Below are 26034 nucleotides of genomic sequence, written 5' to 3'. Positions count from 1 at the left end.
ATACGGAGACTTGATTACACACAGGTGGATTCTATTTATCATCATTAGTCATTTAGGTCAACATTGGATCATTCAGAGATCCTCACTGAACTTTTGGAGAGAGTTTGCTGCACTGAAAGTTAAGGGGCTGAATAATTTTGCACGCCCAATTTTTAAGTTTTTTATTTGTTAAAAAAGTTTGAGATATCCAATAAATTTCGTTCCACTTCATGATTGTGTCCCACTTGTTGTTGATTCTTCACAAAAAATTACAGTTTTATATCTTTATGTTTGAAGCCTGAAATGTGGCAAAAGTTCGCAAAGTTCAAGGGGGCCGAATACTTTCGCAAGGCACTGTACAAAAGTATTTGCCTTCAAATGTACTAAAGATAAGATACGATATACCTTCATTCATCCCACAGTAGGGAAGTATCTATGTATGTGGCTATGAGGTTCCTATTATAGCTGAAACGATTCCTAGAGTAACTCCAGTAATTCGAATACAAAAGAATAATCATTATTATGTTAAGATGATTACAATTATCATTATTTGCCTCGATGCTTCGTTTAGTCCATTTAACTACACACTGAGCACTGTGTTTCCCCACGGACCATTATACTGTCGCACCACCCACTAAACTCTGGAGCGCTCTGAACAGGTTAAAACTGAAGATGCTGCATAATAAAAAAATAGAGCAATGGGGAGAAAACAGCAAAGGGGTGAGAAGAAGATTCATATGAAAGCCAGTTTCTGCTACATATAAACAATTCCTAATTCCGACCTTTATTCTCGCAATTCTGTTTTTTTCTTCTAATAATTCCACATTTATTTCTTGCAGTTCCGATTTTTTTCCCTCACAAATCAGTAGAATTAATAGAATCGCATAGTATCAAACTAAGTCTTCAATCCCTCTGGAGGAGACGGAAAACGGACAGATGAAGCAGGGGAGCCTCGTTCATACACCAACAGCTTCAAACTTCAGGCAGATAACATGGTTACCTGGTGGAGGCAACAGTAATGTTGGTGTTAATGAGAAATAAAGTTGGAATTGCGAGAGAAAAAAACAAGGAATTTAAAAAAATAAAATAAAAAAATCGGAATTAGGCAACAAGGTTTTTTTTCCTTGCATAGGATTCAGGCCAAAAAAATGACAGCATAAAACTAAAACATAAAGAAGTTTCCTTTTTTTTTTTTTTTGTAATCTGAAATGTATTCATATATTTTAATTTATAATTTTTTATTTATATATATTTGTATTTGCAATTGCAATATTGCAATTAAGTGCATTAAATGGGTTGAGTTTTCACAGATGTGCAATTTCATCAAAAAAATGTACATTTTTCTAAAAAAAAAAAAAAAAAAGGAAACTAATGACTTGTTCATTTTAAGAGGCCCGTCTTAATTTTCTTTGTTTATTTAGTATTGCTCTGTAATAAAGATAAAAAAACTTCTTATCCGATTAATTGTCCGATTATCATTTTTGTCACAAGACGAAGTTTATGTCTAAACAATCTATTAATAAAATAATATTAATGAGTTAAACACATTTTTTATTAAAATTATCATGAGCCCAAAAATTGTTATATATTATAGTGAGTTTAAGTCAGGAGTTTCTATTATCATTTATTCCTCTCTAAACGTTCTGCTTGCTGCTGAACTGTATGTTGGTGATAAGTAGAAAACGATCAAAACGAGTTTAAAACAGAGCTCGCGCTCGATCCTGATTGGCGGCTTGTGCGTGTTTGACCAGTTACGTTTTTATCCTTATAAATAAAAAGGAACAACTGATTTTGCAAAATGTAGTTAAAAGTACGATATTTGACTTTGAAATGTAGTGAAGTTAAAGTAAAAGTCTTCCCAAAATAAAAATGACAGTAACATCAAAAAAGTACAGATATGTGAAAATGCTACTTAAGTACAGTAACCCGTTTTCTTCATTACTGTCCGCCACTGGTTCAAAATTAATAACTTTGGATTGGAGTTCTTCAGTGCCATGATGGTATGGTTTAAAGAACCTAGAGAGAGACTTTCCTAAAAAAGTACCAAGCGTCATTTCCAGAAAATCTGATTAACTAGGCTAAATAGTAGCTAACATAACGATCACAAACACCACCAGCTAATCAGACAGCTACATTTATACACACCTTATAAATATCTGCATACGGGGCAACCCCGTCAGAATCCCTCTCCTCATCTGTGAAAATAGCTGAAGTGGCACATTGTTTGTTCATGATGTGGGTTTTTTTTTTAATGAGTCACCATATTACACTAAAAATTCCACCTTGCAAAATTCCACACATGGTTAGTTGGGAGTCCTGAAGAAAAAGCGAACAGACGCACTTCCTGTTTGTGTCTTTGGACCGCATGCTCGGTGGAAAGATCGCACCAACTTGCTGGAAATCACAGCGGAAAACCCGTAGCGTGTTACAAGACAACTTTGTCGAGGGTGTAAAACGGAGGGACGAGTGTAAAGTTTTTTAAAATGAGGGGACGGTTCTAATAAAAGGCAGATAAGTGAATATTCTAAGAGTCGAGAATGAGAATAGTAGTTGAGATTGAGTTAAAAACCCCTAAAAACCCCTGGACGGAAGCGGCGTGTTACCCACAAGGTGCTCCCGTTTCGATCTGCGGTCTGTGAAACCACACATGACCTCGTGGCACTTGTGCTGGTGACCCTAGTCATGTACCTCCTCGACATTTGAAAATCTTAGAGTATCTTAGAAAATGATCAGCAATATCTCACAATACAATCCATGTATACCACACGTAAAAACAAAAGTAAAACACGCTATTCGAAGGAATTGAAGACGGACAAACAGTCGACTGTTACGAGTCACTGACACGTAATAAAGACGAGGCTGTCTGAGATATTAGTTTTGATTTGACTCAGCAGCCTGTAGGTAGACGTCCACATCCAGCTGGTGGTGGGCGTGATGGAGGCCAGCAGTCTCGCCACAAATCACCCAGACCTTCTGTTATTACTGTATTGCTGATCAGAAATGCAGACTGCGGCGTGTTTACTTTAAAAAACGTAAACCTGTTGAATCGGTCAATGGAACAGTTCTTATTTTTCCATTAGCGCCGCATTAGCATTAGTTCTTCTGCAAGAACCTCAAAATAACACTGTCTACCAGAAACACTAATAAGCAATAATTTTAAAACCTCCTCTCTAATACTGTGTAAATCTCTGTGCCAATAAAGCAGTTCTGCCCCTTAAACCATGGACTCCACAAGACCTCTGGTATCGAAAAACAAAAGTCAACAAATCCTATAAATGATCAGGTAGAGCCTCAATGGATTGGACCTGCTTGTCCAGCATGTCCCACACATTCCCGAACAGATTGAGATCTGGGGAATTTGCAGGCCTTGAATTCTTTCTTTATGTATTGTGTGACACATCGTGACGATTTTAGACCTTCAAAGAGAAGATACGGACCACATGAGGATCCCGAGCCATCTTGAGATGTACCAGCTCCACTTGAATCCCACTTCGGACCTTCAAAGAGAAGACGCTGAAACCGCAAGGAACTCGAGCCATCTAGAGGTTGCGCCAACTCCTGATGTGTCCCACCTTATGAACTTTTCAGAGCTTCAAAGAGAAGACTCTGTGAGGATCCAGAGATGTACCAGCCCCAGCTGGATCTCACTTTATAAAAATTGGACTTTGAGAATAAACAACCTTAATCAATACTCAAAATAATCTTCTAGATATGCTGTTTCTCCATCACTAAACATTTAAAGGCTCTGGCATGAATCTATAATGATCTCAGATGTTGAGCTAACTTCTGAATTGCTCAGAAGCCCCTGGTTCCACAACTCCAATTGACTGTATAAGACTGAAAAAGGACATTTCTCACTGTCCAGGTGTCAACTAAATGAGGATGAGGTTCCCTTTTTTGAGTCTGGTTTCTCTCAAGGTTTCTTCCTCATACCATTTAAGGGAGTTTTTCCTTGCCACAGTTGCCATAATCTTTTACATACATACACATTTATTAAATACATATATTTTTTCTATAATTCTTACATTCTGTAAAGCTGCTTTCAGACAATGTCTATTGTGAAAAGCGCTTTAAAAATCAACTTTAATTGAGAACTTCAATTGAAATTGAACATGTCATGTTCCTAAAGCCAAGCCTGAACACTGTTTAAAATGACAGTATGCAGGAAGCATTATTCTGCTAAAAGAGGCCAATGCACACGAAGTGGTTAACCGTCATCTGCAACAAAATTTAGGTAGGTGAAACGTGTAAAAGTAACTCACATGATCACAAGTAACTCACAGTAGAACATCACCAGAGCATCATACTGCAAGTGCCGACTCAAATTCTTCCCAGGTACCCGATCTCTTCCCCAGGTACCCGATCATCCACATGAAAATGTTCTTAAGATCAGGCCACTCTTATTTAATCCTTCATGGTCCAATTTAGATGCTTACATGTCCACTATAGAAACTTGGGGAGGTGTTAAAGTTCAGCACAAGCTCTCTGACCGCTCTGATCAGCAAACTGTGATTTATTGTGTGTACTGACATCCATTCATGCAGTTACAAGGAAAGCTACAGCGGCTTCTTCTGTGGAATCGGACCACACAGACTAGTTTTCTCTCTCTCCCCACACCCACACGAAAACACACACACACACACACACACACACACACACACACACACACACACACACACACATCAAAAAGCCTCAAAAACCCATGTCCTTGGAAATATTTTGGTAGGAACTAATCACTGAATATCATTCACCCACTCACAAGACCTGAGATTTTGGAGAAACTCTGACCTAGTCGTCTAGAGATTTGGCCCCCTATTAAAGTCACTCAGATACCTTATGTCCTTATGATTGCCCATTTTTCCTGCTTCCAACAGATTTGAGAACAGAGTTTTTACTTGTTTTAAATTACAGCTAAATTATGTTTCCACACGGATGGTTTTATTTGCCGGATGTGCGCATCATGGCGGATTTAGGTGCTTGATTTGAGACTCATCAATAAAACAAATGTTTAGTGATTAAAAAGGATTTATATTTTTTATATCTGAGTAAAGAAAGGGTCCCCTGGTGGTCTAGTGGTTAAGATGCAGCGCTCCCACCGCTGCGACCCGGGTTCGATTCCCGGTCAGGGAACCATCCCCAGCCACTCTTAGTGCCGGTCCCAAGCCCGGATAAATTGGGGAGGGTTGCGTTAGGAAGGGCATCCAGCGTAAAACATGTGCCAATTCAAACGTGCGGAGGATCCGCTGTGGCGACCCCTAACGGGAGAAGCCGAAAAGACCGTTTTTATATCTGAGTAAAGAAAGGACGTCATAAATAAAGGTGTGTTGTGTTGAAAGTTTTTATTTCGCCTTTTTCATATTTATTAATATTTTTGTAGCGAAATGGACAAACAGAAATTCGAGCTGCATTAATTGTGCATTAATTACATTTATGGCGTTAAAAGGAATTTGTGTTAACGCATTATTAACGTGTAAATTTTGACATCCCACATACAAATAAATATATATATAAAAATAGATTTACATGAAAGCAGGCAAAAGAAAAATTAAAAATTTTACAATTTTCAAGATTGAATGTCAAATTTTTTTATGTATAAAATACATTTAATTAGGAATCCATGATATATTAGAATTGATCGCAAAAATAAATTATATCGCTATATTCGTGAATTTTGCAGAAATAAAGAAAAAATATTTTTGAATGATTTTTCCTTTGAATTATTTTTCTTTTCCTATATGTATATATTTTTTTTTTCTTTTTTTTTCTTCTTTTTTTTATTACTTTTTATTATTTTTTTTCCCACACAAAAATCCTGTCACCTCCCACATGACCCCATTTCATGCAACACAAAAGAAAGCAAAAGCCAGGCATCCATAAGAACACAAAATATACTGAATATACATAGGGTTTTTTTTTGTTGTAGTTATGGCTTCGAAAGCCTTCTTTGAAAAGTGAAGACTTCTTCAACTTTAGAGAAACAGTGGTCTCTGGGGCACAATGCGGCTCTCATCAAAAAGCAATTCAACAGGCGTTCTGTAGAGCGCTTACTCCCATTCTGTCCTGCCCAGTGAGACTCCTGCTTTAATTCAGTGTTTCAAAGAACGAAAGAAAAAAAACATCTATTGCATTTTCCTGGCAGAGGAAAATATCTTTTTAAATCTTAAAATGCCCTATTTGTGTCTGCAGGGAGCAAACGGGAATCAAAGTTGGTTATTTCGGATTTAAAATGTAAATTTTGTATTTAATAAATACAATAAAAAAACAGGAATGTCCAGGAATAATACGCACTCTGTAGAAGAATGTGGTTTTGATGGTCAGGGGTGCACATATTTTTGGACATAGAGTAAACTTGAGTCATGTCAGGCTTTTAGTTTTCCAAGAGAACTAAAGAAACTCATGATTTTGCCTGTCCTTGATGACAAGGTGTCATGTGGATTATACTACCCAAAGAACAATACCGATCACACCATGGTCTGTCTTCTGATCCAAAAGCTTTATTATTAGTGGACATAACGGTACACGTTTTTGTACGGTGCACGTGTACTGAATGCAATCCTTTTTACGTGCGGAATATAGTTTAAATCCAAGTTCCCCTATTCACATATTAAGTGTGAGTTTGTTTAGTCTCCGTCTCGCACTTTGAGCGCAGTGTCACTGTGGCTACTCGATCTGTACACGCTTCTGTTTTAAGAAGAATAGCGTTTATTTCTCACATATACAGTACATTACAGCACATTGAAATTATTTTTTCCTCCTGCAGTGCGTACACTACACCACCTACACTGCAGGAGGGATTTTGGCCCACTCCTCCACACAGATCTTCTCTAGATCAGTCAGGTTTCTGGCCTGTCCCTGAGAAACACGGAGTTTGATCTCCCTCCAAAGATTCTCTATTGGGTTTGGGTCTGGAGACTGGCTAGGCCACGACAGAACCTTGATATGCTTCTTACAGAGCCACTCCTTGGTTATCCTGGCTGTGTGCTTCGGGTCATTGTCATGTTGGAAAACCAGCCTCGACCCATCTTCAATGCTCTAAACTGAGGGAAGGAGGTTGTTCCCCAAAATCTCGCAATACATGGCCCCGGTCATCCTCTCCTTAATACAGTGCAGTCGCCCTGTCCCATGTGCAGAAAAACACCCCCAAAGCATGATGCTACCACCCCCATGCTTCACAGTAGGGATGGTGTTCTTGGGATGGTACTCATCATTCTTCTTCCTCCAAACACGTTTAGTGGAATTATGACCCAAAAGTTCTATTTTGGTCTCATCTGACCACATGACTTTCTCCCATGACTCCTCTGGATCATCCAAATGTTCATTGGCAAACTTAAGACGTGCCTGGACATGTGCTGGTTTAAGCAGGGGAACCTTCTGTGCCATGCATGATTTCAAACCATGACGTCTTAGTGTATTACCAACAGTAACCTTGGAAACGGTGGTCCCAGCTCTTTTCAGGTCATTGACCAGCTCCTCCCATGTAGTTCTGGGCTGATTTCTCACCTTCCTTAGGATCATTGAGACCCCACGAGGTGAGATCTTGCATGGAGCCCCAGTCCGAGGGAGATTAACTGTCATGTTTAGCTTCTTCCATTTTCTAATGATTGCTCCAACAGTGGACCTTTTTTCACCAAGCTGCTTGGCAATTTCCCCGTAGCCCTTTCCAGCCTTGTGGAGGTGTACAATTTTGTCTCTAGTGTCTTTGGACAGCTCTTTGGTCTTGGCCATGTTAGTAGTTGGATTCTTACTGATTGTATGGGGTGGACAGGTGTCTTTATGCAGCTAACGACCTCAAACAGGTGCATCTAATTTAGGATAATAAATGTAGTGGAGGTGGACATTTTAAAGGCAGACTAACAGGTCTTTGAGGGTCAGAATTCTAGCTGATAGACAGGTGTTCAAATACTTATTTGCAGCTGAATCATACAAATAAATAGTTTAAAAATCATATATTGTGATTTCTGGATTTTTCTTTTTAGATTATGTCTCTCACAGTGGACATGCACCTACGATGACAATTTCAGACCCCTCCATGATTTCTAAGTGGGAGAACCTGCAAAATAGCAGCGTGTTCAAATACTTATTTTCCTCACTGTATATAAAATTATATATAACACCCAATCTGTCGCTTTTGCACCACTGATTCCTCCGAACCTCAACTACTGCTCTGGATATTTGCTCTAGATAAGGGCGTCTGTCGTAAATGTAATCATCTCTCATCTTCTCCTGACACGGCTTTCTAGCTGCCATTCCTTACCACGCATCCTCCAAATGTAACCTTTGCTTGCTTTAGTGTTCCTCAAGATTCTTTGAGTCTACAGCAGCACTAACGATATGCCAAAACACACGCACACGTGCTGGTTCCTACACGGCCGTGCTGTCCCACTTTCAACCTGTACTCACGACATCAAATGACATATGAGCTGTAAATCTTTCTTGCTTATCGATTCCAAAGATGCTCCGCTCGGTGGGATTTTTACGATAGATATTGATGGAACTCTCTCCGCCTCTCTGATACGACCTGCTGCTCGCCGTCTGAAGTGAAACATCGCTCACCTCTGACCTCCGAGACTCTTATAACTACGTTCAGAATTGATCATCTAGACCGTGATTAAGCCTTACACATCCATCTTGCTGCTAAACTGCAGAGTTTTCATTGGCTTGGAGCTCATTTGCTTGAGGTTGTTAGAAAATAGACTCCAAAAGTGACAGGTCTTTTTTTTTTTTTTTTACTCAGGGCTCATTTCCGTCCTCTGTTTTATTCCACGAATCTCAACAAATAACACGGCGACTGGAAGACTTCACCTGACTCACAATTTGGCACTATATTGTTGTTATCCTGATGAAACCGCACATTTAACGGGACAATAAAACTATATACATTCAAAGAAAAAAGCTATTTAAATTAGACTGGAATTCTCCAATCTGATTGGTCAGATGATGTTGATAAAATTTCTTGAGCAGCAACTCAGACAACAGTTTCAACGGTTCAGTTCTTTAATTATGTGACAGACAAAAGTGTATATATGTGTCAGGCTGACGACCATGACGCGGAAGCGGAAGTAAGTCAATCATAGTTTATTGAAAACAGTTCAACCAAAAAACACTCGCATATGCCGAGGAGAGAAGCAAACAAAGATATCCGCTCGAGACGAGTAATCCACAACGGAAGTTAAAGTCCAACGGAAAGCAAAACGTAACGTAACGTAAAAAAAATAAATATATATATATATATATATATATATATATATATATATATATATATATATATATATATATATATATATATATATATATTTATATATATACATACATACACACACACACACACACACACACACACACACATACACATACACACTCTTTTTATATAATTTCTAATTATAATTAATTATAACTAAATCAATAATTTAATAATTATATATTCAGTTATAATTTGAAAATAAACATCTCGAGAGAAAACGTCAAATTAATAATTTTCAAATTATTGACATTTATGGAAGGAGTCTTCAGTATCAGTGCTTTAAAGCATCTTCAGGACAAAGAGGTTTACAGCTGTGCTGTTTTGTTTGTGTAGTTTGAGAGAGAAATAATGGGTATGATGAGGGAACTGTGTGTGTGTGTGTGTGTGTGTGTGTGTGTGTGTGTGTGTGTGTGTGTGTGTGTGTGTGTGTGTGTTCTATTCTGAACAATTTCAGAAACTCCAAAACTATAAATGGATATGAAATACAAATCACAGTACATTTCTGGGAAATTGCTCTGGTATCAGATGTAATTTCTGTAAATTGCTGTTATAGTGGAAACTCTTCAGCTACAGTTCGGTAAAGTGTATTTCCGAACTGCTGATTTAGAATCAGTTAAGATTTCTCCGGAATCCGGGTTTCATCTATAACATTTCCGACTGCATCCTGGTGGCTGAATAGACCTCATGGCTGTGGTCTGCATCATGCCCAAGTTTCAACCACAGCCGCAATACAAGTGAACAGAGGGAGCATCTGATCTCCGACCAGCAACCAGAGAGACTCGGCTGCAGCCCGGTCGAGGCTCCGCTGAGGGCGGTTCAGTTCTCGAGTGGAAGATTAAATCAGTTCTTTATCAGCCTCGGTAGGAGACTGTCAAATCGAATTAAAGCATGCGCTCGATCTGCCCAGGGTAATCGCTCAGGAAAACAAGGCCGCGCTAGTTTCCGATCGAGAACTGTACAAAAAGGAACGCACTCGTCCCCCGACGTGGGCGGAAAAATCCTCTTGACATATGCAGCAGACTGAAAAACAAAAGGCTGCGTGCAGGTTACAGGAGTAGAGGGGAGCAGCAGTATGGGTACTATGTGGGGAAGGAAAGAAGGAAGACTAGAAGGAAGGAAGGAAGAAAAGAAAGAAAGAAAGAAAGAAAGAAAGAAAGAAAGAAAGAAAGAAAGAAAGAAAGAAAGAAAGAAAGAAAGAAAGAAAATCAATGGAAAGAAAGAAAGAAAGAAAGAAAGAAAGAAAGAAAGAAAGAAAGAAAGAAAGAAAGAAAGAAAATCAATGGAAAGAAAGAAAGAAAGAAAGAAAGAAAGAAAGAAAGAAAGAAAGAAAGAAAGAAAGAAAGAAAGAAAATCAATGGAAAGAAAGAAAGAAAGAAAGAAAGAAAGAAAGAAAGAAAGAAAGAAAGAAAGAAAGAAAGAAAGAAAGAAAGAAAGATTTCGTGGCACTTGTGAGTGAAGCGTGTGGTCGGTTTCAGGCAGTGAGCAGTGGGAGCAGTGGAAGCTGTGGAAGCTGTGGGAGCAGTGGGAGCAGTGGGAGCTGTGGAATCTGTGGGAGCAGTGGGAGCTGTGAAATCTGTGGGAGCAGTGAAAGCTGTGGGAGCTGTGGGAGCTGTGGAAGCTGTGGAAGCTGTGGAAGCTGTGGGAGCTGTGGGAGCAGTGGAAGCTGTGGGAGCTGTGGGAGCTGTGGGAGCTGTGGAAGCTGTGGGAGCTGTGGGAGCTGTGGAAGCTGTGGGAGCTGTGGGAGCTGGCGTGAGTCGAGGCCTGTGGCAGGTACAGGGAGCGATAAACTCGGCCCCTCAGGTAACACTGCGATAAGCCTCGCTACAGCAGGGGCCGGACAAAAAAATAAATAAACATTTGCATTGTTTTGAAGTAGGAGCCAGTTGCTATAGCAATGGTTGCTAATTATGCGAATTGAGCAGGAAGGGCACTCAGGAGCGAGAGCAGCACTGTGGAGGAGTACAAACACAAACCCGGGCCTTCGCCCAAGACGCAGCACTAAAGGGAACTTTGATATCCTCCAGATTAAGATAAGTGGGGAAAAAACCGAGCTGGACGTTTTCGCTCACACTTTGTTCCTCGAGCTCAATTCATCAGCGGATCAAAATGCGTTCTTCTTCTTCTTCTTCTTCTTCTACTTCTTCAAGGCTTAAAGCAATCGGATTTGTTTCTCCGTTCTAAAACACATGTCTCAACCAAGCGACGCCTTGATAATTAGCAAACGGCTGGAAACGGAAGTGTCGGAAGATGAAAAATGCAACTTTTTCGGAGCTGTGAGTCCTCGGGATATAAACTGTGAACTGCTGTCTTACACCACTGCTGTTTTCGGCGCTCCGGTGGAATATTTTAAACTCGTGCAAGAACAAAAAATAAATAAAAAGGGAAGAAAACAAAGAAAAAATAAAGTTCCATGAAAAATAAAATACACATTTCTTTCACTTGGGATAATTCAGGTTTCTTAATAATGCTAGAGTTCACTTCATGAGACATCTGGAAACACTGGGACACCAGTCCTTCACCCGGGAGGCAATAAAATTGGCTTTACTGTAATTGCTAAAAATATGTGTGTGTGTGTGTGTGTGTGTGTGTGTGTGTGTGTGTGTGTGAGAGAGAGGGAGAGAGAGAGAGAGAGAGAGAGAGAGAGAGAGAGAGAGAGAGAGATCGAGGGGAATAGTAGTATTCCCTCTTTCCATGACATCATACGGGTGGGAACTGAGCAGGAGAGAAGGAAGCGCAGCTGCTGAGAGTCGTACGACCATCTGCTCCTCCTAACTAATGGTTCACGCTCACTTTACACAGCACACACAATACACAACACACACACACACACACACACACACACACATGCACACGCACACACACGCACCATCCTAGCACACGCTCTACACACAGCACCCTGACAGAGTCACGGCCACTCGAGAGCAGACGCATGCCCAGGCTCCGTGCTGATCTGGCATCAGTTTTCCTTTCATATGCTAAAGAATGCAGTTGTGTGGAAAAAAGATGGGATCTAATCTTCATCAGGAGTCCCTCAGGAGAGAGAGAGAGGGGGGGGGAATAGAGAGAGAGAGGGAACAAGAGCGGGGGAGAGAGAGGCAACATGTGGGGCTTGGACTTGTTCTGGTTTAATAGACACTTTCTATCTCTATCCGTCACAGTCATTCTGATCCTGATCTCTCACTCAATGTCTCCCCCGTCTCTCTCTCTCTTTCTCTCTCTCTCTCTCTCTCTCTCTCTCTCTCTTTTTTAATCATTCACTTTCTCTCTCTACTTCCTTTAACTTTAACTATGCTTCTTTAACATTCCTTTTATCCACCATTCCATCGTTCTTTCTTTTCTTGATCTTTAATTCTTACACAATTTCCCTCATTCTCTACTTCACTGTCTTTCCCTCTACATTTATCTCCCTTTCTTCACCTTTCTCTTTATCTCTATCCATCTACGATTCTCTCGTTACCTCGATTATCTGGTTCCCTCGTGCTTTTCTCTCTCATACTCTTTCTTAAGCCTGTAAGAGCAGGAGGTGTGGCCTATGTACCTCTCAGGTCTTATGCGGGGGGAGTGGCCTTTATATCTGTCAGTCCTTATGTAGGAGGTGTGGCCTCTGTATATAGAAATACTTATGCAGGGGGAGTGGCCTCTGTACCTGTCAGTTCTTATGTAGGAGGCATGGCCTTTGTACCTGTCAGTCCTTATGTAGGAGGCATGGCCTCTGAATATAGCAATACTTATGCAGGGGGAGTGGCCTCTGTACCAGTCAATCCTTATGTAGGAGGCATGGCCTTTGTACCAGTCAATCCTTATGTAGGAGGCGGGGCCTCTGTACCAGTCAATCCTTATGTAGGAGGCATGGCCTTTGTACCAGTCAATCCTTATGTAGGAGGCGTGGCCTCTGTACCAGTCAATCCTTATGTAGGAGGCATGGCCTCTGTACTAGTCAATTCTTATATAGTCAGCCCCTAAGCAAAGGGTGTGGCCGCTCAGAGGTTTTTTTAACCCTTTCTTTAACACAGTTTTTCATCTCTGTGAAAAGACCATCAGATGATTCCCTTTCTGTAGATCTCAAACAGAAAGCCACAAAACACACCAAGAAGGAGGTTATTATTCGACTCACCGTACATCTTCCCTTCATCGGAGAGGATGATCTTGCGGCGGCCGCATGGTGGGTAAATGGCCAGTGCCTCCTGAAAGCTCTGTTCGATGTCGGGGCTCCACACGCCCTCTGCTTCATGGTCTGTGAGCTTTTCGTTCGAATCACTCATCCTCTCCATTTCTTCTCCTCCGCTCTCACTGCCACTCCAGCTGCTCGTGTCCATCGAGACGCCCGGAACCTGCAGCTCAAGTCTGGACAACGACTGACACTCGAACCTGGGAGGAGACACAAAGGACAAAACACTGTAACACCAATTAATCTAAAAAATAAAAACACACACAAAAAAACTCAAACAAGGCCTGAACATTCAATGAAAGTGACATGAGGTAAAAACAAAAGGGTTTGGGTTGGGGAAACTATCAGGAGCAGCAGCACACAGAAGTCCTATCTCAAGCAGAGTAACAATGAAAAACAGGAAAGAGCCCTGACTAAGGGGTGAGACAGATGGAAAGAAGGAACAAGAGAACACAGCGGGATGCGGAGTCTGGATTCATCAGCGTAAAAGCTACTTTTGTCTCTGAAGTAGTGACCTGTAAAAACTCTGATGTGATTAGCAAGTAAGCCTTTTACGTGGACGAGGGACTAGTTGAGTGGTCAAATGTCTAGGAAATGAAATGACCATAAAATTAGAAACACAAAGTCCAAAGTTCTAAGTTCTAAGTCCAAATACATGTCTATTGTGCGTTCTTCTGGGTTCTGTTTCTGTTTTCAATTTGAAACGTCTGAAAAACGTTTATGTCCCTGTACTGTGCATGAGCGAAATGTAAGACGCTTCTACCTGCATCATTTCTGCCTGTCATTTATTTACTTTCTGGCTCTTTGAAATGTCAAGGCAACGATGTTGTTTCGAAAGCCTCCGTTTTCAAAGTCCACACTGCGACGCGAAAATGATGTTTTCAAATGTACCCACTTTTTTATTTTATTTTTTCATACGCGTTTTTAAAAAAAGCAACGCTTTTGTTGACTGAAAACGCCGTCACAGTGTGGACAGAAGGCCAAAACCAAGGGAAAAATATGTTTTTTAAAAGAAAACCTATTAATGTGGACATGGCTATAGTTTTCTGTCTGTTTTTTTTACCTGACTGTGTTCACCAGTTTCATGTTAGTCCATGATCACCACAAACCTTTTGTTTTTGCTTGTTGAAAAGTCACATCATGCACTTTTTTCGGTGTAGAGTAAAACCCTATTGTACGAGCAACTGATAGTACGAGCAAATGGAGATACGAGCGACCCTGCTCGCAAAATTTACCCTATTTTAGTTCCCCGTTTTTGGCCGAGGGAAGCATCAGTCGCTTAGTTGACCTCGTGTCGCTCTCGTTGTTCAGTGCAGCAAAAACGTAACTTTTTTAATGTTGTGTTTTTATTTCACTAGAAATCTTGAAAAATGTCTCCCAAGAAAATCAGTGATGGTGCTGTGAAAACGAAAGTAAATAGAATTACCATGGAAACCAAGAAGGTTACGAGCGTGTTGTGCGTCTCACACTCGCTATCAACCACTACCTCATGGGTAAGTGTTAAATTATGTTTACCGTATGGTAATTTGCGGTGTATTTGTTTGTTAAAATAGGCTACAAATTTTTTAAGTGCAGAAATAAGCGATCGAATGAGGTCTCAGAACGGATTAAAACGCTTTTACATTCATTCATATGGGAAAAAAACTTATTCGAACGCACGAGCAAATGGACCTACGAGCAATTTTCAAGAACGAATGATGCTCGTCCAACGGGGTTTTACTGTGTCAGTGATTTCTAACTGAGTTACCTGAACTTGCTACCTGAATGTGGTCACCTGTTCCTTGTTCATCCTTGATTAACACACCCTTATGTGCTCTTGTTTGTTGCTAAAGTTTTATGGTGCATTATTTTTTGCAGTATCAAAGTGTTTCTCAGTTCTACAATTGTCTGGTTCCTGTCGCTCATTTCACATTATGGATTATCACTGTAACCCTTGTCTATTACGTGCATGAGTTTCTTACACACTTTCAACTTTCATTTGAAACGATGTCCTTCGTGCTCCCTCGTTCATCGATACACTCATTTTAATGTAAGCGTTGCTCTAAATGGAATCACACTGAGAGATGGAGAGACTCGGACACCTTTGATAGGCCATGAAAAGGGAATGAGAAGACAATCTAAAAGCTAAATGAGGAGTTGCAGTTAATCCAGAACAGCTGCGATCACACTGGAGATCAATTCCACAGTTTGTTCCCCCGGTGAGGGAGTGATGAATCGAAATGGTTTATAATAAATCCTGACATAAATGCGGAGTTGATCCAGGGGACAATCCAACTACATGTTGCTCCACATTTGTGCTGCTGCCTAAACTGGAAAACGTTCTGCAATTTCTCAAAAACAAAAACAAACTGGTCATGTCGGATATTCGTGGTGGAGTCAATTAGACTCCTTGACTACAAATCATAAGTTGATTGGTGGCGCTGCAGATTCTCAACATTTCTTAGTAAATCATTAGAGGGCACAAACACTTCCCATTTAATCATAATTAAATGATGGCTGGGAATGGACCAATCACAAACAAGAACCAGACCTGAAGAAACAGGGCCTATGGTTTATAAGCAGCACCCTGAAGTTCTTGTATCAGTCGCTTCCTCATTAGTCTGATTAGCCCTTTGTTCCCTTCTGTCTTATATTAGATAACTTGGTTTGCGAACAGGTAAGAGTGTGTGTGTGTGTGTGTGTGTGTGTGTGTGTGTGTGTGTGTGTGTGTGTGTGTGTGTGTGTATCTGCATTCCACCACTTAGGCGTTCTGATTGGCACCTTGGGTTAAAGAGCAGGTGTCACCCCTGTTAGCTCAAATTAGCTACTTTAAAATGCAAATGCTTTTTGACGTTCATTTTATTGGCACTGCCCAATTTCTCTGGATTCTTTGAGCCTAATTTCCAGGTCATGCTTTAAGTGTTGTGTCTAGTGTGTAGTGTGTAGTCATTCTGTTTGTACTTCTGAGTAGGGTTGCAAAATTATGGGAATTTTCAAGACTGGAAACTTTCCATGGGAATAAACAGTAATTAATGGGCAGACTTGCCTATAACAGGGAACGTAAATGTAGTTGAAAAAAAAAATCTTGGTTAAAATAACCAGATTTTGTTGAATTTCTACCCTGCACATTTATCAATCATATGCACACAGCACTCTCACAACAGGGCCACTGAAGCCACACACCACGACATGCATCGTGCATTCCTTCAAAACACATAATTTCTCGAACGTCCAAAAATTTTTTTTGGAGCATTCATGTAAATGACATAAATATTACATACATTTATGTTTAAAACTTCCTTGTGCTGTGTGTAAGCGGTTGTGCGACAAAATTACACTGACAATTAAATCAAAGACAAAAATCAGCTTATGACCAAACAAAATGTTTCTATTTATTTTTGTATATGATACAGTTTATATAAGTTTTCCAACTTGGAATATTTCCAAAATTCCCCAGATGAATTCCTAAATGAAGGTTCCGTAAATCTACCAGAAAGGTTCCTCCCTATTGTAACCCTACCTCTGAGCACTAGAAGCAATACGATTACACCACAAATTCTTGTCTTATTTAGAGTACCATTATTTAGTATCCAATATTGAAACGGTTATTGTTCCTGCAGTCCCCAGGGCCGGGGCCACTGTGTGAATGCAACAGTGACACCAGCCAATCACAGGCCTCTGTATGTCCATGTATGCAGAATAGGGCAGAGTGCTTTTGTCAGTGTGTTATGCAGCTTGTGAAAGCTTGATGAAAACAATTATTGAATTTAAAATATAGTGCACTGCACCGACGAGGTCAAGGGAGGGTAAGATGCCAGACAGACAGGGCCAGATTTACACTTACACTATATTGTCAAAAGTATTGGATCACCTACACATAATTATGGTATGTGATTTTGAGCATTGCATTCCACATTCCTAATTTGCTTCTAGAATTCCCTTCACTGGGAAGATGTTCCACTAGATTTTGGAGAGTTTTTTATAGATATTTGTGTTCATCAGCCTTAAGGGTGTTACGAAAGTCAGGTACTGATGTAGGTGAGGAGACCTGGTGTGCAGTCATCGTTCAAATTCATCCCAAAGGTGTTCAGTAGGGATGAGATCAGAGCTCTATAGCAGACCACTTAAGATCTTCCTCTACAAAGCATGTAAACCAGATCTTCAAGGAGCTCACTTTGTGCACAGGGGCATCGCCATGCTGGAACAGGTTTTGGATTTCCAAGTTCAAGTGAATGCAAATGTTTATTACAGCGCATCTAAAGACGTCCTGTACAATTGAGTGAATCCAGTTTTGTGGTAACAGTTTGGAAAAGATCCACATATAGCAGGAAAGGTCAGGTGACCCAATACTTTTGGGAATATAGTGCATATAAACCCAGTAGAGATTAAATACTCAATAGCTTGGTTTGATTAGGCAGTGTTATTGTGGTGTTATACAATCAGTACTCATGCACACTCTCATCATTGGGGCAGAAGGAAACAGCTGCCTCTTATGGCACTTTATTGATTGCAGTTTTATTAGATTCACGCAAATAATCATGGGCACTAGGGATGGCGATGTGATGCATCGGATACAAGTTGGCTTTTTTTATATATATATATATAATTTGCATCTGCAAAATGGATTGAATTGGATTTATTTATATGTAAGGAGTAAAATTGAAGGTAATGATGTACTACAACTTTGAATAAGATCTGGAGATACAGTAATACCGCAAGAACAGCGACCCTCGATTTGGATTTGCAAGAAGGACCAGTCTGTGCTGGAGTTGTGAGAGTGTATAGAAAGAGAGAAAGAGAGAGAGAGAGAGAGAGAGAGAGAGAGAGAGAGAGAGAGAGAGAGAGAGAGAGAGAGAGAAAGAGAGAGAGAGAGAGATGAGATGCACTGTGTAATCCGCTGTGCCTAATGTATGAGTTTCACCTCCCGATGTTTAATAAACCAAGCGTTGTGATCTCCTGAGCTCTTGTCGGTGTCTTTAGTGCTGTGGTGATAAATTGATCTTTAGAACAAAGCCAAGAAGCCACGAACACGCGCGGGGTAAAAACACGGCCTCGGTTATGGAGATGCGCATCCCTAATGGGTACATCCTTATTCCCAACACTCTTGGCTTCTGCACCTCATTGTGCCTTGCCGGGGATTATAATCCGCACTCTACAAATTGGTGATTTTGACAATAATGAAATGAGAAAGAAAAAAAAAAAGCTGTGTTTAAAAACATTACAATATGACATTTCATTACATTTATTGTTTATTGCAATCTAACAGATGAGGCATTGGCTCATATACCTCATATACTATATAGTGAACCAGAGGCCATTGGAGTTTTCTTCAAATCGTATGCTGGAGATATAATCCTCTATGTCGTACATATGTATAGTGTAGAATGTTTGTTCGGTCAAAATATAACAAAACAGACTAATGACGATGACGGGGGAAATTTCTGCACGAATTCCACATGGTAATAAACCTTGACATTTACACACATCCTGTTTGAAAAGATGTTTCTCTTCAGAACGTCGAGCTGGAGATCAAATTGAGTGAAAGTGTAAACAGATGCGGCAAAAAGCGCCGACACACACCTTCAATATGCTTCAATATGGATAGGAAAAAAGAGGAGAAAAATGATAGCACAATCAATTAAAAATAATAAGGCATTTAGGTTTAGACTGAACACACAAATATGTGCAGGGAAATGACCAGGGGAAGCGGCAGAGCCTTTTAAAGATCTCCATGTGTTTCCTGTTGGGCATGGTGTGTGTGTGTGTGTGTGTGTGTGTGTGTGTGTGTGTGTGTGTGTGGGCCAGATTGGTCTTTGGTGTGCTGATTGCTTACTGTAGAGAACGCACTCATGAGCAAGCAGGAAAACACGAGCATGCTCCAAACCACCGAGCTGAAGTGCGCATCATCATCCTGACGAGAAGATGAACTCAGAAGATAATCACTTCCAGCTTACTGCATTTTTTTTCTCTCCGTCTTATTCTATGAGTGTGTGTGTGTGTGTGTGTGGGGTCGTTCGAGTGGCTTTTGGCCAGAACCCCCTAAAGTGATGGAGATTTTCCAGCAGATGTGAAAGAAATGATCCAGATGCTTTGAAACAAAAGAAAATTTCTTTTTTGAACAAAAAAACGTTCCAGCGTGGAGCGAAGCGTGCCGTTCCGGGGCGTTTATAAACCGAAGAGGTGCTGCGTCGTCACCACGGCTCTCCCTTGACGCTTTATACAGCGGTGATGCCTTCGACACCATGAACAACGTACCCTGATTATCAGCTTACTGCTATTGCTGGACCAGTAAAGCTTAAAACTAGCTTTAAAAAAACGGTCTAATATGTAGCAATATTTCACCAAAAACAAGAAAAAATTGCATAAAGACTTTGTATAACATATTACACAACCTAAAAATCCATTAAGTTTCTGAGCAAATTGAAAACTATGAGGATGCATTTGGACTGTAATAAATATTAACTAATGCAACAGTTGATCACGACTGCAATTTGCGTAAACAGTTCAGCATTAAAGCGGTTCCTCTCAAGGTTTCTTCCTCATGCCATCCCAAGGGGGTGATACAGAATTCATATTTTATCACCTCTATCTCTGTGAAGCTGCTTTTGGACAGTGTGCAATGTTAAAAGAATTGGAGAACTATACAGAATGGTGTGTAGAAGAAAGCATAAGGTTCTGAATTAGGAAAGTAGACTGACAAAAGTGTTGGCACACCAGACTTTTCCAGCTATATGTGGTTCTTTCTCACAAAATAGGAGGCATTTACATTTTCAGCATGACACCGCCATCTCCATGAAGATATGGTTGGAGTGAAAGATCTTGAGAAACCTGCTCTAGAGCTCTGCAACCGCTACTGGACACCTTTGGGATGAATGTGAACGCTGACTGCACCCCAGGCCTCCTCACCTCACCTACATCAGTACCTGACTTTACTAACAACCCTGTGGCTGGATGAGCTGCACGCTTTATAATCTAGTGGAACATCTGGGTAGTAGATGATACGACAAAACTGTTCTACCAAAAGACTGGAAGGCATTTCTTTTCCATGTGATACACATCATGATATACAGGGTTGACAAATTTCCAGGAAACTCGAACGTTCGAAAATTGCACTGTGACATAACTGACCGTGATTTTGTTGGTGTTTTACGGTGTCCAGTCGAACACCATTGAAGGCCACCGCTGCTTTTCTCCCATTGTTTGATTGGAAGTTAAAAAGTGTTTCTCGCTTGAAAGTGTGAGGAAGTCGACCCCAAATCTACGTCTGCACCGTAGACGTTTTTAAACACCCTTCGATTTAAGCCTTGAGGTTCACCAGACACCTAACCATCCACACTAGAAGTGTGCAGAACAGCTGAGGAGGATCTGTTTCGGCCGCCGAGGAAAGTACCGGAGACTACGAGTGCTTGTCCGGCTTAATATAATAAACATGTTTTGCGAGAAAAACAGCTGTAACCGAGAAGCTGTTAGAAGAGGTGTGTTATTTTAACTGCTGTGGATGGGAGATGATTAAAGAGAGGCCTACGGTGACGGCTTAATCTAGATGAGACAGCTGTAAATACGCTCTGTAATTTAGCGCCGCTCGCACTTCAAACGGCGAAAAAGATGCCGAGAAGATGGACAATCAGGACAATGATGAAATAAAAAGGAAGTATAGGGGAAAAGCTGATCAATGGTACAGTAAGTAAGAGTGAGTGAGCGAGTTTTATCTTCTAATGAAATAATGCTTCATCAGACTGTTCCAGAAACCAAGAAACCCATCGAGATGTCCTTCACAATGGGACAAACTGACGTGACTTGGAATTTCCTGCAAACAATTGCCACTAAAAGTGTCCGACAGCAAATCCCAATCGTTTTGGTGACGAGTCCAAACGTGTAAGTGTGTATAATTCTCAGCTCAGGCGTCCGACACACACTCGGCTGCTCTCCTGCTGCTGGATGAATCCAGGACGTGGAGTCGGGTGACTGTTTTGTGTGTGTGTGTGTGTGTGTGGTGGAGAGCGGTGTGTGGACGGAGAAGCAGATGGAGGACAGAGATTAGTCATGCAGCAGCGAGCTGTTCTCACACTCACTTTTCACTCCAGCTTCCAGGACGCGGGTTTTTGGCCGAGTGAGGGCGATTCGGCCCAAACGGGGAGACGTGTGGACACCCCGGGCAGCTGCTCCACTCCCTCCGGCCACTGCTGGGCTGTGTGTGGTGTGTGTGTGTGGTGTGTGTGTGTGTGTGTGTGTGTGTGTGTGTGTGTGTGTGTGTGTGTGTGGAGCTTAAGGCTAGTGCCAAGTGGTTGTAATTAAATGTAATGTTATGCATTTATGCAGCGTGTGTTGAGACAGCGCTTTCGGCTGCGTCACGCTGTCACCATCTCTCCCTGTCCGAGTGTCACACTGCGTTTACATTCAACCACTTAGGAACAGGAAAGGAACCAAGAGAGAGAGAGAGAGAGAGAGAGAGAGAGAGAGAGAGAGAGAGAGAGAGAGAGAGAGAGAGAGAGAGAGAGAGAGAGAGAGAGAGAGAGAGAGAGAGAGAGAGAGAGAGAGAGAGATGCATTTCTATCGTGTTCACTCCTCTACAATATGCTTTCACTTGGGCCTTTTAACATTGTGCAACCGTCACAACATGAAAACCCCAAATACATCCACTATATAGACAAAAGTTTGTGTACACCTGAGCATAAGATTCCTATGAGCTTCTTCTTGATAGTCACATTCCAAATTTAGTCCCTGGTAGAAGATCCTCCACTCTACTGGTAAGATTTTCCACTAGATTTTGTGGTGCTCATTCAGTCACAAGGGTGTTAGTAAACTTGCACTTCACCATAGCTGAGGAATAAAATCCATTTTACGTCTGTGGTACAATTCGAGAGAGATTCATGCTAATAACAGAAAGCTGATTGGCTGTTGCATGTAGGCGTAACCCAATTGGGTTGCTCTATTAGATTTTACAGTTTAAGGCTCTGGGTTCCCGATCAGAAGGTCACTGGTTCAAGCTGCCACTGTTGGGTCCTTAAGCAAGACCCTTAAACCTGTCTGCTTCAGGGGGCTGCATCATGGCTTCCCCCTGCACTCTTACCCCAGCTTCCTAACAAGCTCAGATATGTGAAGAAAGAATTTCCCTGTGCTGTAATGTATATATGACAAAATAAAGACCCCAGGCTTCTTCACCTCACCTACATCAGTACCTGACTTTACTAACACCCTTGTGGTTGAATGAAAACAAATCTCCGCAAACACACTAATCTAGTGGAACATCTTCCCAGAAGAGTGGCGGTTATTATAACAGCAAATGTGGAACGGGATGTTTAAAAAGAACATCGGAATCTTCTGGTCAAACTTTTGTCCGTATGCTAGAACTAACGTGTCAATGAGAACGCAGTTAGCAGCCTGTGTTACACGCTGCATGCTCAGACCTGCGAGGAAGAAAAGAAAGACGGACGTGTAATTACACTGCACGTCTCTCCCTGTCTCCCGCTCTGATATAAACATGTTAATCCCGCTACAGCGTCAGGAGCGTTTCACTCCTCAGCATGAATATTCGATTACGCGGTGCTGCGCCGCATTAGCAGGAGAACATCCCGAGCCGGCCGGATCGGCACCGTGCTGCGCTCCGTACGCCGGACAAGCACAGAGTCTCTCCATCACACTTCATTACCAAATTAGATTGTAATCGAGCGCTTGAGCTCTTTGTCCATGCATTAGCCACAATCTTCTATTAAGGTAATTCAACAACAAACGGCGCAGGTTTCAGCTTGACCTCGCACCGCTGCGGCTTTCGGCAGCCATGACTGAGGCGGTGTGTTTACGCCATTCAGATCATCGAGTAAACAATTCGTCCTGAATATTTTTACAACATAAGGATTTCTCCAAATTTACGACTTTTCTATCAGACACCAGGGGTGTATCGGTACACGTAATTAACCGATGCACATGTGTACCAAATGCAATCCTTGTTTTAGGTCCGGAATCCAGTTAAAATCCGAGTTCCCCTCATAAACATATTAAGTGGTTTAGGCTCCGCCTCGCACTTTTAGCGCAGTGTCACTGTGGTTACTCGATCCGTACCCAAAACACGATTTGTTGTTCATCTGAATGTATGTTGTTCTGCATCTATTTTTTTTATTTTTATGCATGTATGTTAAATTGGATTGAGGTCGAATGTTTATTTACAATGTTGAATGGATCTAAAATTGATATAAGAAAAAAAGTTATTTTATTTTGGAAAAAAAAAGTTAATAATAATCACATTTTCATGCTAAATTTTTTAAAATTAATTCTAAAAGTTCTATATGTACACCTTTTAAATTTGGTAAAACATATGCCCAATATCTATCGCTTCAAAGCTGATTTAAAAGCTCATTTTGAAATTTTTACAAGGACTTTTAAGTTGGAAATTAACCATAACTATAAATACATTCAAAGATCTAAACTCCTCGTTTTTATTATAACTATATATATAGTGCTGTTTTTATCTTTTCCCTTCCTTCCTTCCTTCCTTCATTCCTTCTTTCTTTCTTTCTTTCTTTCTTTCTTTCTTTACTTTTCTTAATAAAATATGAATATTATGATTGTAATATTTCATTAAGGTTTGACTGTTCAATGTTCAAGTACACCAAAAAAATTAATAAATCTTAAATAATTTGTACTGCGCATTTGCAAAATCCCTGCCACCGAAAAAATGTCTCCTAAAGTAGAAAATCCTGACCATTCTGCATATCAAGAAAGTGAACGAATTAACAAAAAAGGGAAGAAATTCATTTATAAATAAATAAATCGAATGACCCTTGTGTTTCTTAAATGTAGACATTTGTTAAAGTATGCTGAAATTACAGTTAAGTAGAACATATCACTAGAACATTTAATATTTAATGCAAAAAAAAAAAAAAAAAAAAAAAAAAACACTTACATATATATACGTGTACTAGCTGAAAGTACCCGTGCTTCGCTACGGAAGGCAGAACGCTAAGCAATATGGCAATAAGCAGTAAGCACTGAGCAGGACTGGATGATCAGAGATCAGAACGTAACGTCAACAAATAACGTACTACCCCTTTGTAGTAGCGATACAGGGCAAACTACTTTGATAGTAATTGTTATCGTGCATCTAACATCTAATAAGAAACAATGTAGTAAGTTTCATTAGGATCCGTAATGTTATTTTTGTAAGAATTTACAATGCGTGAGAAATCGCGTTTCTCGCGAGTTAGCCGCGATCCAGGGCGAATTTTTCAAAACCCTTTCTTAGTGAGCACCTAAGACCCAAGAGGAAGGTATGTTCCAAATTTCATTGCAATCCCTTCAGTGGTTTTTGAGATTTCGCGATGAGTGAATGAGTCAGTCAGTGGTATTTGAGGTTTATATATATAGAAGATGATTACCCAAATGTGGTTTGAAAAAAACATAAAATGTACAATAAAATGTTTCCGTTTAAATGAACTTGCGCTACTATTATTATTATTGCATTAATTTTATTAAGTTTTATATATATATATATATATATATATATATATATATATATATATATATATATATATATATATATATATATATATATATATAATTTTTATTTTTTTTTTAAACCAAGCAGGCATTGTATTTAAAATTGTTGTAAAAAATGTAAACTGTTTATGTTCACAGATGTTAATAACAAACTACGTTAATAAAAAAATAACTATAGGCAATTTTACGTTTTGATTTCTTTCTCCTACCTGTTCTGAAATTAAACCGAGCCGCGACATAAAAACTGAGGTACGTACCGAACAGTTACACATCGATTTTAGCCGAAATCATGATTCAATTTGATTCATAATTTAAATAAATTTTGTACCAAAAAGATGAATTAATAATAAATAGCTATGATGGTGTAAAACTGTAACCAACACACCGACAACAGACAGCATTGTATTACGCCACAATGAGGAATCGGCCTGTGTGCTAATACAATACAGTCTGTGCGAACAGCCCGAAACGTCCACACGTTATAAAGGTTTTATTAAAGACGTTTTTTTTTTTTTTTTTTTTTTAAATAAACCCCTGTCTACCTATTATTTAATGCGCCTGTACCACAGATACGATGCGCTCGTGCTCGGCGCTATTAGTCTCACTGTTAGACTATCATCAGGAAGCAAGTTCAATTAACGATGACCCGAGATCCCTCTTAAGCCTCGAGAGAAAGGCTTTCGCTTTTCTGTCGGCACGGCGCTCTTTACCGTGTCACGCCGGCATTTTCCTGCGTGACACCATCTTCTTTCATCTGTCAAGACCGTGTTGTAAAAAGATTTGTTCAAATTATGCGAGTAAATGGATCTTAATAGATGAGGAAAGATCGTGAAAGAGTCTGGAGTTTTGCTAGATATTCCCGATATTTCAGAAATTTTCCACCACAGAGCTTTAGATCGTGTGTATATATATATTTCTACATAGACAATTTACTCATTTGCCATTATTTGCACTTTTGGTTGATGCTATCCATCCATCCATCCATCCATCCATCCATCCATCCATCCATCTATCCCTTACAGGTATCCATCCATCCATCCATCCATCCATCCATTCTATCTATCTATCTATCTATCTATCTATCTATCTATCTATCTATCTATCTATCTATCTATCTATCTATCTATCTATCTATCTATCTATCTATCTATCTATCTATCCCTTACAGGTATCC

General features: G+C 40.2%; 1 protein-coding gene across 3 annotated transcripts in view; it reads right to left on the bottom strand.

Moving 5' to 3' along the window:
• Nucleotides 1-26034, bottom strand: part of tead1a (TEA domain family member 1a) — a 61873-nt gene that overhangs the window by 22437 nt on the left and 13402 nt on the right. For all 3 annotated transcript variants that reach the window (XM_083561103.1, XM_083561102.1, XM_083561104.1), the window contains one exon: nucleotides 13335-13588. In XM_083561103.1, the coding sequence (XP_083417229.1) occupies nucleotides 13335-13536 (202 nt within the window). In that variant the 5' untranslated portion in view covers nucleotides 13537-13588. The remainder of the gene's footprint in view (nucleotides 1-13334; nucleotides 13589-26034) is intronic.

This window comes from Silurus aristotelis (assembly GCF_946808225.1).
Source record: "Silurus aristotelis genome assembly, chromosome: 14".
In the NCBI taxonomy this organism is placed as follows: Eukaryota; Metazoa; Chordata; class Actinopteri; order Siluriformes; family Siluridae; genus Silurus; species Silurus aristotelis.
This window is presented reverse-complemented; position numbering and strand designations above follow the sequence as displayed.